Raw genomic sequence first — 21,420 nt, 5'->3', positions numbered from 1 at the left:
CTCTGCTGGATGAAGGATATTTTATTAATCCCACTTTATATTTATAAACACATATTAGGATACTAAGAAATTGTTCAAGGTTATATAATGGATAAGGGAAAGATAAAAATCTATAACCTAGATGTACTGATTTCTAATCCAATAGACTTTCCTCTACTGCAAATGGCATTTCTTCCCTCAATTTATCCAGTATATCCTTGATTACAAAGAAATGACCTTTTTTTCACTTTTGCAGCATTCATAAGGGAATATATTGGAAAGCTACCAAGGTAAACTTATTTCATGGTGATGATGATTTTTTTATAATAAAGCTTTCATCTGTTTTAATTATAAAATAAATTCATGGTCATCATAGTCATATGAGAAAATATAGAAGACTATAATAAAAATAGAATCACTACTTTATAGCCTTTATTGTTATTATCCTTAAAATTGAAATGACATCTTATAAAACTCTTCCACAAGTCAAATTAAATAAATATAAAATATTAACTTTATTTTTCTCTGAAATTTCCTTAACTCAGCTTTGAATCAGGGTATCTTGAGAATTGCACATGTTAGCAAATAAACTTCCAGGGATCTGAGATATTGCCTGATACACCAGTACTCATCATTCCAGATAGTAGGTTTTGGCCAGTATTCCTCCTTTATCTAGGAATACATATCATCTTCCTGAGTACTTTCTACATAGATGTTTCAGAGGCAGTGGAGCATAAATCCATTCCTAAGACTAGCAATAGTCAAAGAAACAAGAGATGACAAAAAAAAAGTCAGGAAAGGGATATTAACCTGTAGAGGGGCAATGCGTATTCACACAATTCAAAGGTATTCCTACTTCCCTATTGAACTTCGTGGACAGATACTTGCCATGTCCATTTGCTTTTTATTTATTTATTTATTTATTTTATTTTTTGACAGGCAGAGTGGACAGTGAGAGAGAGAGAGACAGAGAGAAAGATCTTTCTTTTGCCACTGGTTCACCCTCCAATGACCGCCATGGCCAGTGCACCGCACTGATCCGATGGCAGGAGCCAGGTACTTCTCCTGGTCTCCCATGGGGTGCAGGGCCCAAGCACTTGGGCCATCCTCCACTGCACTCCCTGGCCACAGCAGAGAGCTGGCCTGGAAGAGGGGCAACCGGGACAGAATCCCATGCCCCGACTGGGACTAGAACCCGGTGTGCCGGCGCCGCAAGGCGGAGGATCAGCCTGGTGAGCCGCGGCGCCGGCCCCATTTGCTTTACTTCTAGTCTCTCTTCTCCCATCTTACTCCTCTTGTGATGCTGGATGTTTGTCAGCCTTGCCTTACAGTTGAGACAGATAATAGAGCAGTCCAATTGTGTTTCCTCTCTACAAAGCTCGAGCTCTTCCTAATGGTAAATATCCCCAGCTTCTGGGGCAGGCCATGCAGAAAAAAGTCCTATTCCCCATGGTGGAACGCCTTCCCCTGACTTCAGAATGTGGTACATTCCTGGCAACCTTCCAGCATTTCCTCCCTTACAAATCCTCAGTCTCCCATCTCCTACTCCTGCACTCCTCATTAAGGAGTCATGCTCTTTCTTGGTAGATCATCATAGGCTCATCACACTGCTTTCTAATCACTCATTCACAAATCTTCCCTTGCCCCTGCAAGGGAACCCACTGAAAATGAAGAATGTGTCCTACACATTTTACATCCTGTGCCCAGCAGACAAGTCTTCATATTCAATCACTTTATATGAAATGTATGATGTGTAATGGAGGAGTAAAAGAAAGGAGAGAAGTAGGACAAGGAAGGCAGAAAAAGAATGAATAAAAAGAGGAAAGAGGAATTTTCTTTTAATAATTAAAAGTACTTCTAGTGGGGCTGGGGTTGTGGTGTAGCAGGTAAAGCATCCCATATGGGCACCAATTTTAGTTCCAGCTGTTCCACTTATGGTTCAGCTCCCTGCTAACGGCCTGGGGAAAGCACTGGAAGATAAGCAACTAACTCCTGGCTTCAGCCTGGCCCAGCCCCAGTTGCTGTGGCCATTTAGGGAGTGAATAGCAAATGGAAGATGTCTCTCTCTCTCTCTATCTCTATCTCTATCTCTATCTCTATCTCTATCTCTCGTGTGTGTGTTGTGTGTCTCCCCTTCTTCCCTTTCTCCACCTCCCTTCTCCTCTCCTCTCTCTGTAACTCTGCCTTTCAAATAAACAAAAAATAAATCTGAAAAAAGTACTTCTACAGTTGAAATTCCAATATTTCAGAATAAGTCATCCCAGACATAGCTACTCCAGCAGTCTAATAACCAGAAATATAAAGAACATTGTTTCCTATTCACTCATAATTGTCTGAGGAAGAAGACAAGAGGGTTATAAGCTTGGTGATTTCTTATTTATTTGTTGATTTCTATTTTTCATATCATAGTTTAGTCAAACACTGGGCTGAGGGTATCAAGTAAGTTTTCTTCTGCCAAGTCCAGAGCTGATAATCTAATGTCCCTTGCTTCAGTTTCCCCATTTTAAAAATGAGATGTTTGAATATGATGGCTCTTTCCAACTCAACCAGACTAATACTCTGATTGTCATTTATTTGAAAATCAAATTCGGTAGAAATTAAATGTTGATGTAATTAAAACAAAATAATAAGCCTGACTTGTACTGTTCTCGGACAATGCTGTTTGAATTACCTACTAACTATCAAAAGTGTGGTTGGTAAGCCCCTATGATGTTTCAGGAGCTCCCAAACAGATGATGAAGGGGAGGGGCAGGAACTGATTCTAGCACAGTGCCAGACATGGGGTAGGAGCTCAAACAAAAAATGTCAATGGACTAAATCCTCTGAGACTTTGCAAAGAATAGAATTCACACTCTTAACTAGCGGATAATATAAGGCATTAAGAGGCATCAGAAGTCTATTAAATAAAATCTCACTTTTATATAATCCCCTAGGTTTATCTTTATCAGAATATTATATTTCTGTACACTTAATTAACAGTAGAGCTTGGGCTCCAAATTCATTGTTTTGTCGATTTTGCTTCTCTAAGAGGTTCATCATATAATGTAGTTATTAGATTGAAATTTGAAATCAATTCAAATTGTTCATCTTATTCAATTATTTGTGCCTGACTTATCAGTAGGTATTTCATAGATATTAGTGATTAGATTTAATTTGATTGAGTAAGAATGACTGTGAATTAACTTTTCTTGAAATTTCAAATGTTTCTATAGATTTTTTGCATCATTTCCGCTTCATGGTGGTCTTTGAAACAATGCTCAAAAACTCATACACTTTCTATTGTGAAGCTAAAGTTCATAAATAAACTAATACATCCGTTCCTGTGCCTGGGGTCAGAGAGTGAAATAATAACTAAGAAAAATAGGAACTCCCTTTCTTTATCTGGGTATCTTCCAAAGCACTGAAATACACTAAGAGAAAAAAAAATTGCATTCATTCCTTTGTAACCATCCATAAGCAATATAAGAGCAAGAAAATACCATGATGGTACAAATAGGAATACTTTAGATGGCAAGTAATGAAAACTTGGTTCAGATTATTGAAATTAAAATTTTAAGTGGCTTATTGATAGGAATACTTACACTATCAGGCACAGCTGCATTAGGGCTCGAACAATGTTGTCTTTCTCAACCCCAATAGCTCCAGCAAAGAAGGAGCTGGCTTTAATTACGTGACAAACCTAAACCAATCACTGAGGCCTGGGGAATAGAGAATTGTTCCTGGACAAGCCTTCATCTTGGGCCTACGAGCCCTGTGGCCAGGGAATGTGATGGATAGTGGGATTGAGAGCCAGGCTGGTATCAAATGAAGTGAACGACTGGGACTTCCTAAAACAAAGATGATAATCTAGCAGAATCAAGCCAGAGACCCAGAACCCGGGCATCTCAATGTCATCCCTTCCCGAGTCTCTGTCTCATACTCATTTAGGACTTGATCTCTTACTTAAAAATCTTTGCTCACTGACTTGACAATAACATCCATAAAGCTGCCGTACTTAACATTTGCCTACCAGAGCTTCGTGATCACTGACTTTTGAAATGCCACTATTTTCTTTCCTAATCTACTTTTTACTCCTAAGGGCAAAACCAGGATCCCATCGTTACCTGAGACTGCTTAATTCCTGATAAATTAAGAATCTGATCATTTTTATCACAACTTTATTTCCATGCAACTGTCTTGAGCCTCATTCCCACTACATCCTACTCATTGGCTTTAAAAAATAAGACTTTTGGTATCACCAGCCCTTTCTTGTTTTCACCAATTCTATACCAGTCAAGATTGTATATCTGGGCTCCTGAAACACACCTTGAATGGCCCTCTTTCCCCTTCCCTTATGATGAGTTCCTGTTATGTACCTAAATGCTCCTGTAACAAAATACTACAAACTGGGTGACTGACAACAACAGAAGCATATTCTCTGATAATCAGGAAGTCAAAAGTTTGAAAGCAGCATCACTTGGCTAAAGTCAAGATGTCTACCGAACACTCCAGAATAAAACCTTCCCTAAGGAAGCTTCTAGGGAAAAACTATTCCTTTCCTTTTCTAGCCTTTGGTGGGTACCAGCATTTCTTGATTTGTGGCTGCATAATTCTGATTTTCAAGATCAACATCTTCCAGTCTTTCTGTGCTCCATCTGCATAACATATCCCATTGTGTGTGTATCGAATCTCTACATTTCTGTCTCATTAGGAAATACGTGATGCCATTTTGTGCATGTGTAGAAAATCTAAGATACTCTCATTCTTTCTCAACTTCTTTCAATTAAGCAAATCTTCAAAATCATTTCATTATATTTTATTGCCACATAAGATAATATTCAAAGCTTACGAGGATTATAAATATGTAGATGTGTATAGACATCTTTTAGGTCATTTTTCAGCAAATCAATACCCAATGGCAAACAATCCACGTTGGACCAGCAATGCATTATTCTCATTCCACTACTCTCTTACTCACTGGCAGAGCAAAGCCAAATGCTTGAGAATCACTACCTGATCACAATGTTCACACTCAATATGACAGACCTGTTGCTTTTCCTTATTCACATTTCTTCCCATCTACCTTTGGTTAGAGTTATATGCCTTTACATACTTCCAACTTTTATTCTAGTAACAAATGTAAATAGAAATATCCATTCCTTCATTGAATAAAAGAATTTTATCTTTCTTGTTTAAACATCACCACATGCTCATCATCTAGAATAGGGTCTGGTGTATAGTTCATACTTGATTAAACTGCATTCATTGAACTATTCCCTCTATTATAAAAGAAAAGTATGGTTCACTTCTCCCGTTTTCTTAATTTCACCTCTTCTAGTAACATGCTTCGTTTTAACCTATGTATCTGTTCATCTGTAATGATCTCCCCCTTCATTGCTGCCTCCCTCATTCTTACCCTTCTCTTTCCCTCTCTCAATCTCCCCCTCAAGTCTCCTTTACTTTATGAAAGAATGCATACATAGCATAACCATTCTAGACCACCAGCAGTAATAAGCCTTACATGAACTCATACCCTCTAATCGTTTATTGGTACTTTCATTCTACCCACTTCTTATATAGTTCATATAAAAGTGGTCTAAGTTAACCCATAGCCTTCAATTCATTCCCCGGATCTTGGCATCTGTCCTTCCTGTGTCACTTAAACTGTCCTTGCTTGGGTCAAAGCTACCTTTTATTTCCATGGTTGCCAGTGTTTTTTAAATAAAACTTCATTTTGAGATAAATGCATATTTCCTTGTATTGTAAAGAGGTCTCCATGTATAATTTTCCCCCAACAGTAACACCTGATGAAATTATTGTGCAATACACAATTACAACACTAACATTGCTGCAATGCACTGGTCTTACTCAGATTTGCACAGGTTTCTTCGTGCTTGTTTTTGTGTGTAAAAACTATCTTTTATGGCCGGTGCCGCAGCTCAATAGGCTAATCCTCCACCTAGCAGCACTGGCACACCGGGTTCTAGTCCCGGTCGGGGCGCCACATTCTGTCCTGGTTGCCCCTCTTCCAGGCCAGCTCTCTGCTGTGGCTAGGGAGTGCAGTGGAGGATGGCCCAAGTTCTTGGGCCCTGCACCCCATGGGAGACCAGGAGAAGTACCTGGCTCCTGCCATCAGATCAGCGCAGTGCACTGGCCGCAGCGCACCGGCCGTGGCGGCCATTGGAGGGTAAGCCAACAGCAAAAAGGAAGACCTTTCTCTCTGTCTCTCTCTCTCTCACTATCCACTCTGCCTGTCCAAAAAAAAAAAAAAAACTATCTTTTATTTGCAAATCTAATGAATACTACGTGATATTGCTATTTAGTAACTGCTTGATTTAAATTATATAAACATATTTAGTGCTTCCTCCAAGGTTTGTCTAAGACTTTATAAATGTTATTCAATGTTATCATTGTATTAACTCTGTGGGCTAGGGCTGCTATTATTAGTCCAACTTTATAGGTGGGAAAACTGAGCCACAGGGAAGTTAAGGAACTTGCCCAAGGCCATGCAGCCAGTATGATGTGTGCATTCATTCATATGCCCTCCAGTCTGGTTTCAGAGTCTATGTTCTTATTCTTCCTCCTCGTGAATTCTCTGATCCTAACTAAAAACTTAGGAGTTGGGAGTAGAATGCCCTTGAATGTCCTGCTCCATTCCTTTGATCTTACAGTCTGCTTCTCTTTGTACCTCTCTCACTGGTTATGCCTGTTCTTCGCAGACCACTTGTCCTATTCTCATCCTTTAGATGTTGCTTTTCCTTCACGTTTTGCATTCAATTCCCTGATTTTTTTCCCACTGCATCATTTTCCAGGAGCAATTTCAATAGTCATGCACTGTAGCTAGAAGCTCAGACCTCATAACTGAGTTCTAGCCTCATCCTTGGTTCTTGGTTCTCCATCTCCATTGGGATGTCCTCACGTACTTCCATCAATATTGCCCTGAAGCCCACAACAACCACAAACCAAAAGCGCCATAGACTGGATGGCTTATAGGCAACAGGAATATCTTTCTCATATTTTGGGAGCCTGGGAAGTTCTTTATCAAAGTGCCAGAAGATTTGGTATCTGATGAGGTCCTGCGTTCTGGTTCTCTGTTTTCACATACAGAAGAGGTGAGGGAACTCTTAATGGACTATTTTGTAAGAATACAAATCCCTTTCTTGAGGGCTGTTCCCTCATGACCTAACCACATCCACAAACCCCACTTTCTAATACTATCACCTTGAGGTTTAGCCTTTTTTTTTTTTTTTTTTTTTTTTTTTTTTTGATAGGCAGAGTTAGTGAGAGAGAGACAGGAAGGTTTCCTTCTGTTGGTTCACCCTACAAATGGCCACTACGGCCGGCGCACTGCGCCGATCCGAAGCCAGGAGCCGGGTGCTTCCTCCTGGTCTCCCATGTGGGTGCAGGGCCCACGCATTTGGGCCATCCTCCACTGCCTTCCCAGGTCACAACAGAGAGCTGGACTGGAAGAGGAGCAACCGGGACAGATTCTGGTGCCCCAACCAGGAATAGAACCCGTGGTGCCGGCGCCACAGGCAGAGGATTAGCCAAGTGAGCCATGGCGCTGGCCAAAGTTTATCCTTCAATGTGTTAATCTGGAGGTCCCACCAACATTCATTTTATTGCATATCACATTCATTCAAACAAGGTTTGATTTGCTTTCATTTTTATCTTAAATAATGATTCATTCATTCATAGTGACCATGTAATGGGCACAACACACAAATAGTTATGAATGTAATAACTCTGCTTCTATTTATTAATTTATAATGTACAACATTTCATTCATTATTGATACAGAACTGATGAGCTTGGTTTGTTCAGTTGATATAAACATGTCATAAAATGGATTGCATCAGACACTCTGCCATAACATTGATAAAGGAACAAATACAGCATATTCATGGTAACATGCTACAAATCATTTTCTAATGGTAGAGTTAAGGAAATAGTCCTTAAAGAAGGACAAAATTAGCTATGGGAAATAGAGTGTAATTAGAAGCAAAAGATAAAATACAGTCATTGCAGTTCTCTGAAAAACATTATTCATTTTCAGTGAAATTGTTCCTCATAGTACTAGGTATTTTTCACTATAGAAAAGCAAAAAATGTTAGTAATGTCTTGAGAAATTATATAGGAACCAAACCATCCCAGACTTGACTTCTCCCAACAAACATGACAAGCAAAAGATAAAGCTACCATGATTTAAATCCAGACACTTTTTCTGGGAATCACTAAGGTTAACAACTCATGAACCATAAAATGAAAATAGCTGTGAGATACAGAGGAAATATGCATTGTTTTTCCTTCATTATGTGGGAAGAACATAAAGCCTTTAGCTTTATGCCTCACTGGAGAGAGCAAGAATTGCTATAACAAACTCACATAACATGAGTTGTAAAGAGGATCTCTTGCTGATTGAAATAACTTCACCATATTTGTGAATGAATGTCTTGAGTATCCATGAGATCTAAAATTGAAAAATGTGCAAATGTAAATGAAAAGTGAACACGATAGAGTTTTTATGTTTTGAATGTTCTTTTATCTGCCTAGAATTTCTGGACATTTTTGATAAGTTAGGATTTTTATATATTAAATATATACGTAATAATTAATATGTTAAAAAAAGACTACTTCAATTTTCAGGGTAACCACGTTGATAGTTTTCTAGTCTTCCAGTCCTGCAGAGGGATGCTTAGCTTCCATAATGATATTGTGGAAGCTTTATTAGCCTTTTCAATATTAGGATTCAGATAGAGACCTGTCCTCATCAACTGTCCAAGTGTGCATTGTAAAAATCATCATCATCATTAATAACTGTTAGTGAAAGCAAAGAAAGGTGCAGAAGCACCTCCTACATGCAAATTAATCATCCTCAATTATTTACTTTGCAACTCATGGCAATGTGAGTTCATTCTGTGTGTAGTGCCATTTTTTTTCAATTTGGGGAAATGAAAGCAAGAAACTCTAATTCCTGGATAGATCGAACCACTTGTTTAGCTGAAATAAACTACATGCACAAAGAATGCACTAGCTGATCAGAGGAAAGACTCCACAAGGGCAAGGCATGTCTGCTTTTTCCTTCTGTTCAGTTTACAGCAGAAAGCCTGGCACAGAGTATGTGCCAAATAATTATGTACTCGATAAGCACTGTACCAGAGTTAAGAACTTAGTGCAGGCAGGGTAAAGAGGATGGATATTTATTATTTAGAATGTGATTGGAATATTTGCTTGGTACTTTATGTAAAGTATCACTTAATTCTCACTAGAGTTCTCTAAAACTGGTGTAGTTGTCTCTGTAAATTGTTGTTCCAGGACCTCCTAAGAATACCAAAATCTGAAGTTGCTTAAGTCCTTATGTAATATACTGTAACATTACATATAACCTTAGCATATCCTTTCATATATGGTAAATCATTTCTTGATTGTTTATAATTTCTAATTCAATATAAATAAAAGGTCCACTGTCTATTTATACCGGTCTTTTGAATGTTAAAGACCTTGATCTGTAACATAGCTGGTGGACCACAGATTAACTAGTCTTGTCTCTGACTATTATATTCCAGACACATTTCCATCACTTTAGCCCTTGATAGCATCCTTGATGTTTATACATGCTGTTCCCTGCTGCTCCTTTGGGCTTCTCCCTTACTCTGTCCCTTGCTACCTTCCACTCATCCTTCAGGCCTCTGCTTAAATGGTGCTTCCTCAAAGCCCCTCCTGGACTCGCTGAGGTCTTCTGCACTTGCTGTGTGGCACTTTCAACTACCTGTGCAGTTCTTGGTTTTGTGTGTGTCTTCTCCAATAGACATTGAACTTCATATCCAGGGCCTCATTCGTCTTATTGATTTTTCTATCCCAAGCTCTTGACACATATCTGTCACCCCATGATGTATAATATGTTTTCAAAACTATGTGATGAATAATGAACAATGCAGAACCCAGGCTGGAAGGAGTTAAGTCACATATTAGAAATCCTACAGCTAGTAAGTGATATGAGTGGATTTTAAGTTGAGAGCTGTCAAATTCCAAAAGTTCCACCTTGAGCAATGACTAAGAAACGGAATACTGGTTTGGGATCCTGAAAACTCTCAGATTAAATAAGCAAATGGCATTGAACTTTACATCCCACATGACATGAAACACTGACAAAAACTAAGAGGTTCATACTGATGGCCAACACTAGAAACAGCCTTCTTGTATTTACTGTATAGCAGAGAGTTTACACAGCTGAGTTTTGCACTAAATACTGTATCTTTATTTCAGACTCATAATAACCTCAAGATAAATATTCTCATTGTAAAAGCTGAAAATGCTCATATATAAAACAGTGAAACAGACCCCAGCCACTTGACTCCAAAGTCCACCAGAACTGAAGAAAAATTTTACCAGGCTATCACTTTCAAACTTTGGAGTTTCTGTTGGGTTATCTTTCTAGTTTACTTTCATATACCTACACATTTTTTATGGTTAGAATTTAAAAATGACCTAATTCCCCCCCAAAAAAAACCTGATTATAAATTTAAGCTGTGTTTCCCCAAATGTAGTATCCAGAATCATCCAGATGTCTCGAGGCATCTTTCCCTGAAATATTTTTTCTAGATATCTACTGTGGGAATGATGTTTACTGTCATCTTTCATAAAAAGGAAATAGCTCTCTTCAAAGAAATTTACCTGGAAAAGGACCAAGTTTAGGAAAAGAATAACCTCCAAAGAACCAGAAACCGAGTGTGTGGCTGTCACAGAAGACGATGCTGCCCCCTTGTGCCTGCGTATTATAATAAAACACTGAGAATGCGGGCAGTTTGCTCACGTGTCAGCCTGACATCCAAGGGCGCTTTGAAGTGTGCTGTGGTGGCTTATGGAGCATACCCAGGCCAGAGTCGCACACTGAGTCACTCCAGCTGCTGTGGAGAGGAGGAGTGCGTCCCACTGCCCCACCTGAGAGCCTGGGCCATCACTGTTCTCAACAGAACTTGCCTCCCTCGCTGCTTTATGACCCATGCTAATTGTCCCCTTCAGAGAATTCCTGAAAAACCCCCAGGAAGGTAGAACCTTCTCAAGAATGTGCAGTGAACAGAACTAAATGAAGCAGAATACACATTTGTTTGACTTGACTTACAACTCAGCTTCAGACTCGGGTTCACTCCTGGGAGATGTAACTCTCCCTGGGAGAGAATTGCAGAAAGAACAAACAATTCCTTTCTCAGAATCAGTAATAAGAAAGGAGAGGTAACAGGGTTTATAACAAAGCTTCTTTCCTCATGAGGCAAGATGACCAAGAACTTGAGGTGCTGTTCTCCACCTGTTCCTCTGGAACACTTGCATAAATAAAAAATAGTTGGATTCTTCATGCTGTCATGCCCGGCTAGGTTCCAGTATGAGATGTATTTGCGTGACTGTTTGAATAATGCCTATTTCATAGTCTGTGACTGCTGAAAAGTTGGGACCTTGGTTGCTGGTTCACTTTTATGGCTGCAGAGACCAACAAAGTTGCTGCTATGAGAAAATGTGTTGAGTAAATGGCCAATGATTTTTGTTTTAGTGAGTGAATACTGTTGAAAGATACTGGCATAGGCCAGCACAGCAGCTCAATAGGCTAATCCTCTGCCTGCAGCGCCAGCACACCAGGTTCTAGTCCCGGTCGGGGCGCCGGATTCTGTCCTGGTTGCCCCTCTTCCAGGCCAGCTCTCTGCTGTGGCCAGGGAGTGTAGTGGAGGATGGCCCAAGTGCTTGGGCCCTGCACCCCATGGGAGACCAGGAGAAGCACCTGGCTCCTGCCTTCGGATCAGCGTGGTGCACTGGCTGCGGCGGCCATTGGAGGGTGAACCAACGGCAAAGGAAGATCTTTCTCTCTGTCTCTCTCTCTCTCACTGTCCACTCTGCCTGTCGAAAAAAAAGGAAGGAAGGAAGGAAGGAAGGAAGGAAGGAAGGAAGGAAGGAAGGAAGGAAGGAAGGAAGGAAAGATGGAAGGAAAGATACTGGCATAAAAGTGCCCCCTTAGTTTATTTTCCTTTTCCATAGTTAGACTTGTTTGCCAAGGAAGAAGCTTAGTAAGATGTAAGAGCTTTGCCCAGCCTCAGGTTTAAATTACAGTCTCCCTGCTTAAACTCTGTCTAACCATGAGCAAGTCCTTAAACCTCTCTGAGCTCATTTCTTAAACACTCTGTGACAGAATATCACCTCTACTTGTTCAATACCTCTTCTACTTGTTATAAAGACCTAATAAGGACATGTTGTGTCCTATGCTACCGTGGTTTGGTGCCCACAAGACCATGAGTGGCCATTGACATTAGTTTTATTCATTGTACAACTCCTATACTCCCTCAACATGTCCCTGGATATGCTTTAGAGCAGATCTTCCAAAAAAAAATCTGGACCTAAGGTAATCAAATCAACAGCATGGTTGCACCGTACCTACCACTATAATCTGTGGGTTATACTTATTTGTCCAGCTGAACTTTCACCAAATTTTTCAGCAAACTATCAAGCGAACTCATTTTCAGTTTCCCATTCTGTAGAAAGAGATAAGAACACAACAACAGGGTTATAGCTTATGTCAGGCTGCTTTTGAATGTAAGTAACAGAAAACCAATCAGTAAAAACCAGCTTACACAATGAAGAAAGTAGACCAACTCACAGAGGAGGCCCAGAGAGGAGCAGCACTAGGAATTCATCCAGGGCCAATGCAGGGAGATGAAGAAAGTCAGGCTAAGAAAGCATAGATTGTTGCAACACTGCAGAAAATCTATCCTAGAATAACCATGTACGTGAGGGCATCGCAGTTTGTGGAAAAATGTAATTAAAAGTTAGGTTTACTTTGCTGCAAAAATTGTAATCCTTGAATATGAAAAGTATTCACAGAGCTCGTTAAAATGCAAATTAAAAAAAGCTGGACGCATCACAAAAACCTATTCATAGCATCTAGAAGATTGTTCAGTTTTCCCATCACACACCTGAGTCTCCAACCTTGAAGGGATATTTTCCTTTCAAATCTCCTTAAACTAGGGTCCAAATAATATATTTGTTAGTTGTGCTGGTAATTGTACACTACGTGTACCAGTATGAATGGTTTGGGTCCTTTGCTATACTTGTGAATGTAAACATAGAAAAGACTGGTAAACAGAAACGGATTCAGCTTGGGGCTGGCACTGTGGCATAATGAGCAAAGCCACCATCTGCAATGCTGGCATCCCATGTGAATGAAAACATTCCCGGGGCAGATTTCCATTTAGATGAATGAAGGCAAAGTTCCTAGGTTTCTCCTGCATTTATTTCCAGGATGGTGGCCTTTATTCTTCTCAGCTGTCATTTACAATTACAGTATTCTCATGGCTTTGAAGGTAAACTCCAATGATATTAGATGAAATGAGTTAAATTTTTAGTGGTAAACCAGGAGGCATCAACCACAACTGCTTTAAAAGTTCATTGCATTGTAGCAGACCTGCACTATCTTGGGTACAAACCCTGTGATGAATAACTAAATCATGGAATATCTGCTTTGATGCTACAGGGAATCATTGTGTGATAGAATCCTACTTGCCTAATTGTAGATCGTTCTTTTTGTATGCATTATATTTAGTAACTAAATACAATGTGCAAGGTAGAGTGCTAAGGTAGAAAAATGTTATTTTATTTGCATAACAGCCCTCTAAAATCAATGATTTTCTTAAATTTCCAGAGAACAATGAGACATAGAGATACAAAACAATTTACCTGAAACCATGCAGCAGTTAAGTTACAGAGCAGGGTTTCAAGCAAGCTCTTGCCCTTAACTCCCCAGTCCAAGAACACACACATTATATAGGGTTACTCTAAATACTACTTGGACCTCAGGACACCCAGACACAAGCTAAGGCTCCTTAGCCCACTGTGCAGTTTTGGGAGAGTTCTGTAACCGCCTCAACCTCCATCTCATTTAAAATGAGGCTGTTCGACTGGATGAGCTCTAAAGTTGCTCTGAGTACTCACGGTTCCCGATGCTGTGTTCTACAGACTATGCTTTGCTATTTTGTAATTGTGGGAAACTGGGCAGTTTCTAAAATGGTTTGGTCATTTGTAAAATGGAAGCAATGTTGGCATCTCTCCATTCACATGAGACATCATGTGTCTGGATATTAGTAGTAGCAAAGCATTCATTGTGTATCAATAGCTGACCTTGACCTTCACATGTGTCTGGTAGCACCTGAGAGAGCTGAAAAGGACCATCAGGGAACACAGCTGGAAGGTCCAGAAGGCAACTGTCCCTTCACCAAGTGACAAATTGATGGCAGCTGTGTACTAAGAAAACCGCATCCTCATTTCCTCCCTCCCTCCCTTTCAATTACACACACACACACACACACACAAACGCTCACATTCATTTTAAAATAAAACATTCAATAATTTTATATTCAATAAACTGTTGTGGCAAGGATAATGGGGTCCAGCTGATTGCCATGATAGCATCCTTGTCTGCATGGAAAACAGGCAAATCACTTTATCCCTAGAAGGGATCTGTACAAATGCCTCAATGTCCTCTGATAGTGTTCAGAACGACATTGGATTTATGAGGGAGGGGAATTATTGCTATTTGTGGGATTCTCTGCATCTGAAATCCCCAAATGCTTGTTATCAGTATCTATTCTAGGCATGAGATTGTCTTGTAAAGTGATGGTGGTGGCAGCACAAATTGCTACAGCCTTCCTGGAAAGCAACCTGACTGTGCATATGAACAGGTTTGAGTGGTTTAAACCTCTTGGTCCTATGAGTCTCCTTCTGGGATTAGCTGTAAAGAAAGAACCACAGGTACAGTTACAGACGAATATGCTGAACTATTAATTACACTGTTATTTCTATACAACACATGAAAAAATTAAAATCACTTAAATATGCAACAATATGGTAAATTCAGTGTAAACATTATTATGCAGCCATTCAAAAATCATGACATGGGCCGGCGCCATGGCTCACTAGGCTAATCTTCCGCCTGCGGCGCTGGCACATGGGGTTTCAGTCCTGGTCGGGGCACCAGATTCTGTCCCGGTTGTTCCTCTTCCAGGCCAGCTCTCTGCTGTGGCCTGGGAGTGCAATGGAGGATGGCCCAAGTATTTGGGCCCTGCACCCCATGGGAGACCAGGAGAAGCACCTGGCTCCTGGCTTCGGATCAGCGCGGTACGCCGGCCGCAGCAGCCATTGAGGGGTGAACCAAAGGAAAAAGGAAGACCTTTCTCTCTGTCTCTCTCACTGTCCACTCTGCCTGTCAAAAAACAAAAAATCTTGACATGAAAAATGTTCAGGGTGTTTTATAAGATTAAAAGATAATAAAAATAATAAAATACTATATTTTGTACTTTCCCAATTTTCTTGTTATAGTACATTAATATATTCTTTGATAAATGTCCAAACTCATCTTAGAGATATGATGTTATAGGTGATTTTATGTATTGTAGTTTTTCTGTAACAAGCACAATTTGATGGAATAACCATTTGTCATAACTAGAAGTCATTGGAAAACATAATATAGAAGCTGTAAGAGCAGAGAGGATGATATTGCAACTTCTCAAAGACACACAAATGATGCTTTCCTCACTCCCCCAAAACCCGAAGACTTAACTGCTCATGGATCCATCCACGTGTGACAGCCTCGTGAACAAATCCATACTTGGGAGAAAGTTCATTGCTAAATACGTTGATGATGAGCCTGGGAAATCATAAGTGGGAGAACTATCTCAGGGCACAGACACTGCGAGCATCTTCCAGATACAGCACTAGGACAGACATTTCTAAGTATTTACCACCGAGCTGTTCTGCCTGGGCGCACAGACTACTTTTGTTCTCTGTGATGGACATGGTGATTCCATGCTTGCAGAATGGGAATGGAAATGGTGTGTTTTACTCTAAGACCGGGCCCTGTCTTGCACACTGCTCAGTGCTCCTTTTCTCCTGAGAAATGGCTTAGTTACAGGGATTGTTAAAGATGACCAAGCCTGTATTACTCTTTTCTGTCTTGACTCCAAGGAGAAGAATCATCCATCAATCTGTCCATTCACCCAAGACTGTTACTTGAGCAATAATTCCAATACAGTCTCTTTAGGAACATGAGAGCAGCAATAGTTAACCTTTGCTGCTAAGTTTCATTCTGGTTGGGTAGATGGAGAGACCACTCCACAAAAGATTTGATGAGGAATAAATTCACAGACCATTTGAATCATCTTGTAAATTACTAGACATTTCATCAAGTCTTTTTAATGTTTCCCTCCTGGAGGTAGAAAAATGCATTAGTTTCAATAGAGAAATAAAAGATCATCCTTCTCTTTTTTTTTTAAGTGTCTTTTGTTTTTGGTCTCTGCTATGGTCTGAACAGTTGTGTCCTCCCAGAATTCATATATTGAAATCCAGACCCTCAAGGTGGGGACTGTAGGAGGAGATCAGGTCAGGAGGGCAGAGTCCTCACGATTGGAATTAGAGCCCTGTAAGAAAGATCCTCGGCCCTCTGCCCCCACCACAGGACAGCACAGCTAGAGGGTGCAATTTATGAATCAGTGAGCTCTTACCAGAACTGGGTTTACTGGCTTCGTGGTCACAGCCTGCAGAACAATAGGAATCTGATCTCTGTTGTGTATAAGCCACTCCATTAGTGTTTTGAATTAGCAGCCTGAATAATGAAGCTTATCTGTATTCTTCCATTTGGGAGTAGCTTCCGGGAGGGTCAGGGCATTGACCTGTTTATTGTTGCACTTCCTGTTCCTAGAAGGTTTCATAGTATAATAGGCATAAAATATATATTTGTTAGAGAAGTAAATTAATATAATGAATGTGAGATGGATGAAGGCAATTTTATCCAGTGGTAGTTACCTCCTGTTGAGTAGGAACATTCAGCTGGGAGAGAAAGGGGTTTGCCTGACACACACATAGATTAAACACAAAACACACACATGTGACGTGGTCCATTTCTGGATATCATTTCACAGTATGAGACATATCTATCAAATGTATCTTGAGACCAGAAGCAGCTGACAACTGTGCTGAGTGTGTTGAGTGCAGATGTCTCATTACTTCCCACTGTCATCTCTTGTCAGCATGTCTATAACTAGGAGGCAGTTTTTCAGCTCCAACCTTGTTCAAATTTACCACCTGATGGCAGAGGGTTACACCAGGTATTTGCTCTCTCCTATCTATCCCATGCAGATGGCTCAGAGTTAAATAGCTAATCACAATTTCCATGTAGGAGTGGGTCCAACTACAAAGTGTTCATTTGCTCTTAAAATCTGCCTGCCTTCCCAAGTAGATTGAGTTATTTAATATGAAATTTGGACTAATGGGCTACATACATGCCATCTTCTTTCCTTCGTGGAGTTGTATTTGTTCGTTGTTAATTCACTTATGTATTAGCTGGGATTCTCCAGAAAGAGAGGGGAATGTATTAAAGAATTCATGTCGGGAAGGCTTGTCCAGTCCAGCCTCTGAGCAGGGATGCCAGCAGGCTGGAGATTATGAAGAGCTGCACTTCAAACCCAAAGGCATTCTTGCTGATGAGCGAAGGATGAGTCGATAGGCTTTGTAAAAATTAAGAGTGGGAATAGGAGAGCTCAGAGGAGGAAGAAGGGTGGGAGCATGGGCGGCAAGTATCACTATGTTCCTGAATCTCTATATAGGAAATACATGAAATGTATAGACCTTAAATAAAATTTCAAAATGAAGAATTACAAAGACAGTCTGCTGGTAAATTCCCTCCTGATAAGGGAGCTCAATCTTTGCCCTAGTCAGATTTTCCACTGATTGTATAAGGTCCACCATAACTGTAGAGGGAAATCTACTTTCCTCAACATCTACCGATTTAAATATAAATCTCATCAAAAATACCCTCATGCAAACATTCAGAATAGTGTATCAACAAGTACTTGGGCCTCTACCATAACAAATCACCATATAAAATGAATCATTACAGTTTGCATGCCCACTTTTCCTTTGAGGGGGCAATACGAGGGTATCTTTTCTTTGCTCCACTCCTCTTAGCTGCCTGAGGTCATCATTTTTCTAAGGAGGTCTCCTTTAGGAAGCATTGCACTGACCTGGAATGTCTCAGACCCACTTTGCAGCCTCTCCACTGGCTTTCTGAGTAGTGGGGTGCTTAGACATTTGGCACCACAAGTTCTACCTCTGTGAATTGAGATACATTGACTGCCTGAGTAGTGGGTTTATTATAAGGACAAAATGGAATAAAACCATGTTGACAAGCTCTGTCAGCCAAAATTCCCCCTTGAATTGATTTTAAATGGCTTGGGTGTCACAGGTCCTACGTTTCCAACCAACAAATGAGAAAAGAGAAACTCTGCCAATAAAACACATTACAGTTGAGTGACAGGCTTATTGGAATAAAGGCCAAATTGTTAAAACAATATGCTAGTGAGAGAATGATGATTGCAGAGCTAAGAGAAGTTTAAGATCTGCACAGATGATTGGTGAAGATCCCAGGAACAGTATCAAATTTACAGTACACAGAAAATTCTTGACTAAAATCAGCCCTCTTGGGGAGTCATGCTGTTGACCCTCCCCCAGTGAACTCAGTCCTGGGGGAATTCTGGGTAGTGTGGGGGTGCAGTGACAAGTGAAGGGACAGGAGTTCAGTTACATGGGACTGACTATTCATAAGAAATTTCTCACAAGGGCTGGGCATTGCTTCTTATTTCACCTCCTGCAATGTAGTTACCATCCCACATGCGGCATGACTGTGTCATTATCAGTCTCTACACTCCAGAAACCTCTGCATCTCTCAATTCTGACTCTACCCTTCTTATAAGTGGTGAGTGGAGAAAGCTTTTCTCTTGCCTCAAAGATCCATTTGTTTCCATTTCATTTTCTGCACCAAAGCCAATCTTCCTGACATTTTCGATTTCAATTCCCTTAGAGAAAATGGCAAATTCACTTTCATGAGGCTAGCCTTAGCTTAGTCCCTCCAGGTCAGTAGTCTAGTGCCCATGCAATTCCCAAGCTCTGTATCCATCCATCTACAGCAGCTGCTTGAATGGACAAAGATGGGAACTGATTAAGTCCGGGCTTATTTCTTTGTAGGTCTTGGGAATAGAAAAATCTTGGGGTCCTACCTCAACCAAAGTCACTTGTTAAAAAATCATATAATTATGTACTCCTGAGCAACTGTTCCCTCTTGAAACTTTTTGACATACCTTCGACCCAAAGGGAGAATGTCATTTCCTCACTGACATGAAGGTTATGTGGGTCTAGAAAATTTCAAGAGTCCAGAAAACCAAGATCTACCAAATTCCATACTATATACATCTTGTGATACTCCTGCTATATGTAAACTTATGTGTAAGAATTATTTTTATTTATTTGAAATATGCAAATGGCTTGGGCTGGGCTAAGCTGAAGCCAGAAGATTCATCCAGGTCTCCCATTGGGTGAAGGAGCCTGAGCACTTGGGCTGTCCTCTGTTGCTTTCCTTGGCACACTAGCAGGGACACTGGATGGGAAGTGGAGCAGCCTGGACTTGAACCAGCACCCATATGGGATGCTGGCCTGCAGGCAGCAATTTAACTCACTAGGCCACAACTCCATCTCCAATGCCATTTCTTCTTAATTCATTGATAGTAAACACATGTGTTCTTAAAACAAGCAGTATTTTTTAATATGTTAGATCTCTGATATGCAATAGACAGAGATAATTACATCTACAATTTAAAAAACTTCTATGAGAAATGGAATGAAGAAAAGTTATAGAGCAATTTTATTCTCTTTGTAATAGTGGATTGATGATTAACTTTCTTGGTGCAGCTTTGCACCGTAGGCAGTTCTGTTTCACAGTGCACAAAAAAATCAGTTTTATGAATGCTTTGCTCATACTGCTTCCCTGCCACTTTCTCTAGGAATGCCCCAGTGGTGTTGTTAATGAAGAAACCTTCAAAGAGATTTACTCACAGTTCTTTCCACAGGGAGGTAAGTACAAATGTGGACTTGTTAACATACTCTCTGAATTAGAATTACGCTTGCAATCTTGAGTTTGGTTTAATCTTTCATGGCATGTCTCTGCAATTTTAATCTTTATGTAAAAGAATTAACATTCAGCATGCAAGTGCATGTAATTTTCAATGTATCATAAAAGTGAGGTACTTGAAATTATCAGATATTCAAGAGATTAGTCTTTGGTAATCTACAAAATTTGCTATGCAACAGAAATTGTGCCCAGTACTATGACTCTCAAGTACCTACCACTTTCGTACTCTTATGGGGCCTCAAAATGGCACGAAGCTTTTTAACATGCAGTAGAGGTCACATTTGACCCTCCCAACTCTCAAAAATGGGACAAATATAATTATCCTTAATTTACAGGTATGAAATCTGGGGCTTAGAGAAGTTAAATGGCTTGCTCAGGGCCACATGTTGACTAAGTGGCAGATCTGGGTTATAACCTAGATTTTTCTTTAGCCTCACTTCTGCTGTTCCTGTCCCTTTCAGTAATTCTCTGACTCCATCATCTGAGACAATTAACATCAACACAAGGATAGCATAATGATGACATACATATATTACAGATGAGTCAAGGGACAGAACTGTTTGTGAACCTCGTAAATTTTTCTGGGAACTCAGCAGATGCTCAGCTCCAGTGTGTCACAGCCTATTGTGTGCCCAGCTTTGTGTGAGATGCTTATACTGTAATAAAAATGATGGGATCTCCACCCAAATGTATGCTGTGTGTAGTATAGCAGATTGACAAGGTCAATATAAAGTACAAGTGTGACAATGGAGATAAAAAAAATTGTATTATGAGACCCAGGGTAGGCATAATTAGAAAGCTGAAGAACAAGGAAGAAATAAAAAGCAGCACTTTCCAGGTTAGTTGAACCCGACCTAATGCAGATGCCCTACAGAGGCAGCTAACATGTGCCTGGCCCTGAGAGGCCTCACCCCTCACCATCTAATAACTCTGTGACCTTCCTTATTTTGTTTAAAAGATTTATGTACGTGAAAGCCAGCGTTACAGAGAGAGAAGGACACACACACACCAATCTTCCATCTTCCAGTTCACTCCTGAGATGATCTCAACAGCCAGGGAAGCCAGGAGCTTCATCAGGGTCTGCCACATGGGTGACAGGGGCCCAAACAGTTGAACCATCTTCTGCAGCCTTCCCAGGCACACTGGCAGGGAGCACGTTTGGAAGTGCAGCAGCCAGGATGCAAATAGGCTCCCACATAGGATGCTGGTGTTCTAGGTGACAGCTTATCGGACTGTACCATATTGGCCCCTTTCTTACTGTATAGGTATGGAAACCAGGAGGCAGAGATGTTGGTCCATTTCCAAGGAAAATAGCTTTTTACTTCTCTATCATATCTTTAAAAGGCAGTACTAGACATTCTAAGCAAATGGAGCAGATGCAAATGTGCAGGGCATGTTACCCAAGATGGACTTTGTGTAAGAAGCTGCCAGGATTTTGTGTGTAGCTGGGATAGAGAGCGCATGATACA

At 40.4% G+C, this 21,420-nt stretch overlaps 1 protein-coding gene across 7 annotated transcripts in view; it reads left to right on the top strand.

The window, feature by feature from the left end:
- The window catches only part of KCNIP4 (potassium voltage-gated channel interacting protein 4), a 1,213,489-nt gene that overhangs the window by 1,167,780 nt on the left and 24,289 nt on the right, over window positions 1-21,420 (top strand). For all 7 annotated transcript variants that reach the window (XM_051842102.2, XM_051842088.2, XM_070068103.1 and 4 more), the window contains one exon: window positions 19,824-19,893. In XM_051842102.2, the coding sequence (XP_051698062.1) occupies window positions 19,824-19,893 (70 nt within the window). The remainder of the gene's footprint in view (window positions 1-19,823; window positions 19,894-21,420) is intronic.

Source organism: Oryctolagus cuniculus, chromosome 2 (assembly GCF_964237555.1).
Source record: "Oryctolagus cuniculus chromosome 2, mOryCun1.1, whole genome shotgun sequence".
Taxonomy (NCBI): Eukaryota; Metazoa; Chordata; class Mammalia; order Lagomorpha; family Leporidae; genus Oryctolagus; species Oryctolagus cuniculus.
Note: the sequence above shows the minus strand (reverse complement) of the source record. Positions and strands in the feature narration are given on the sequence as shown.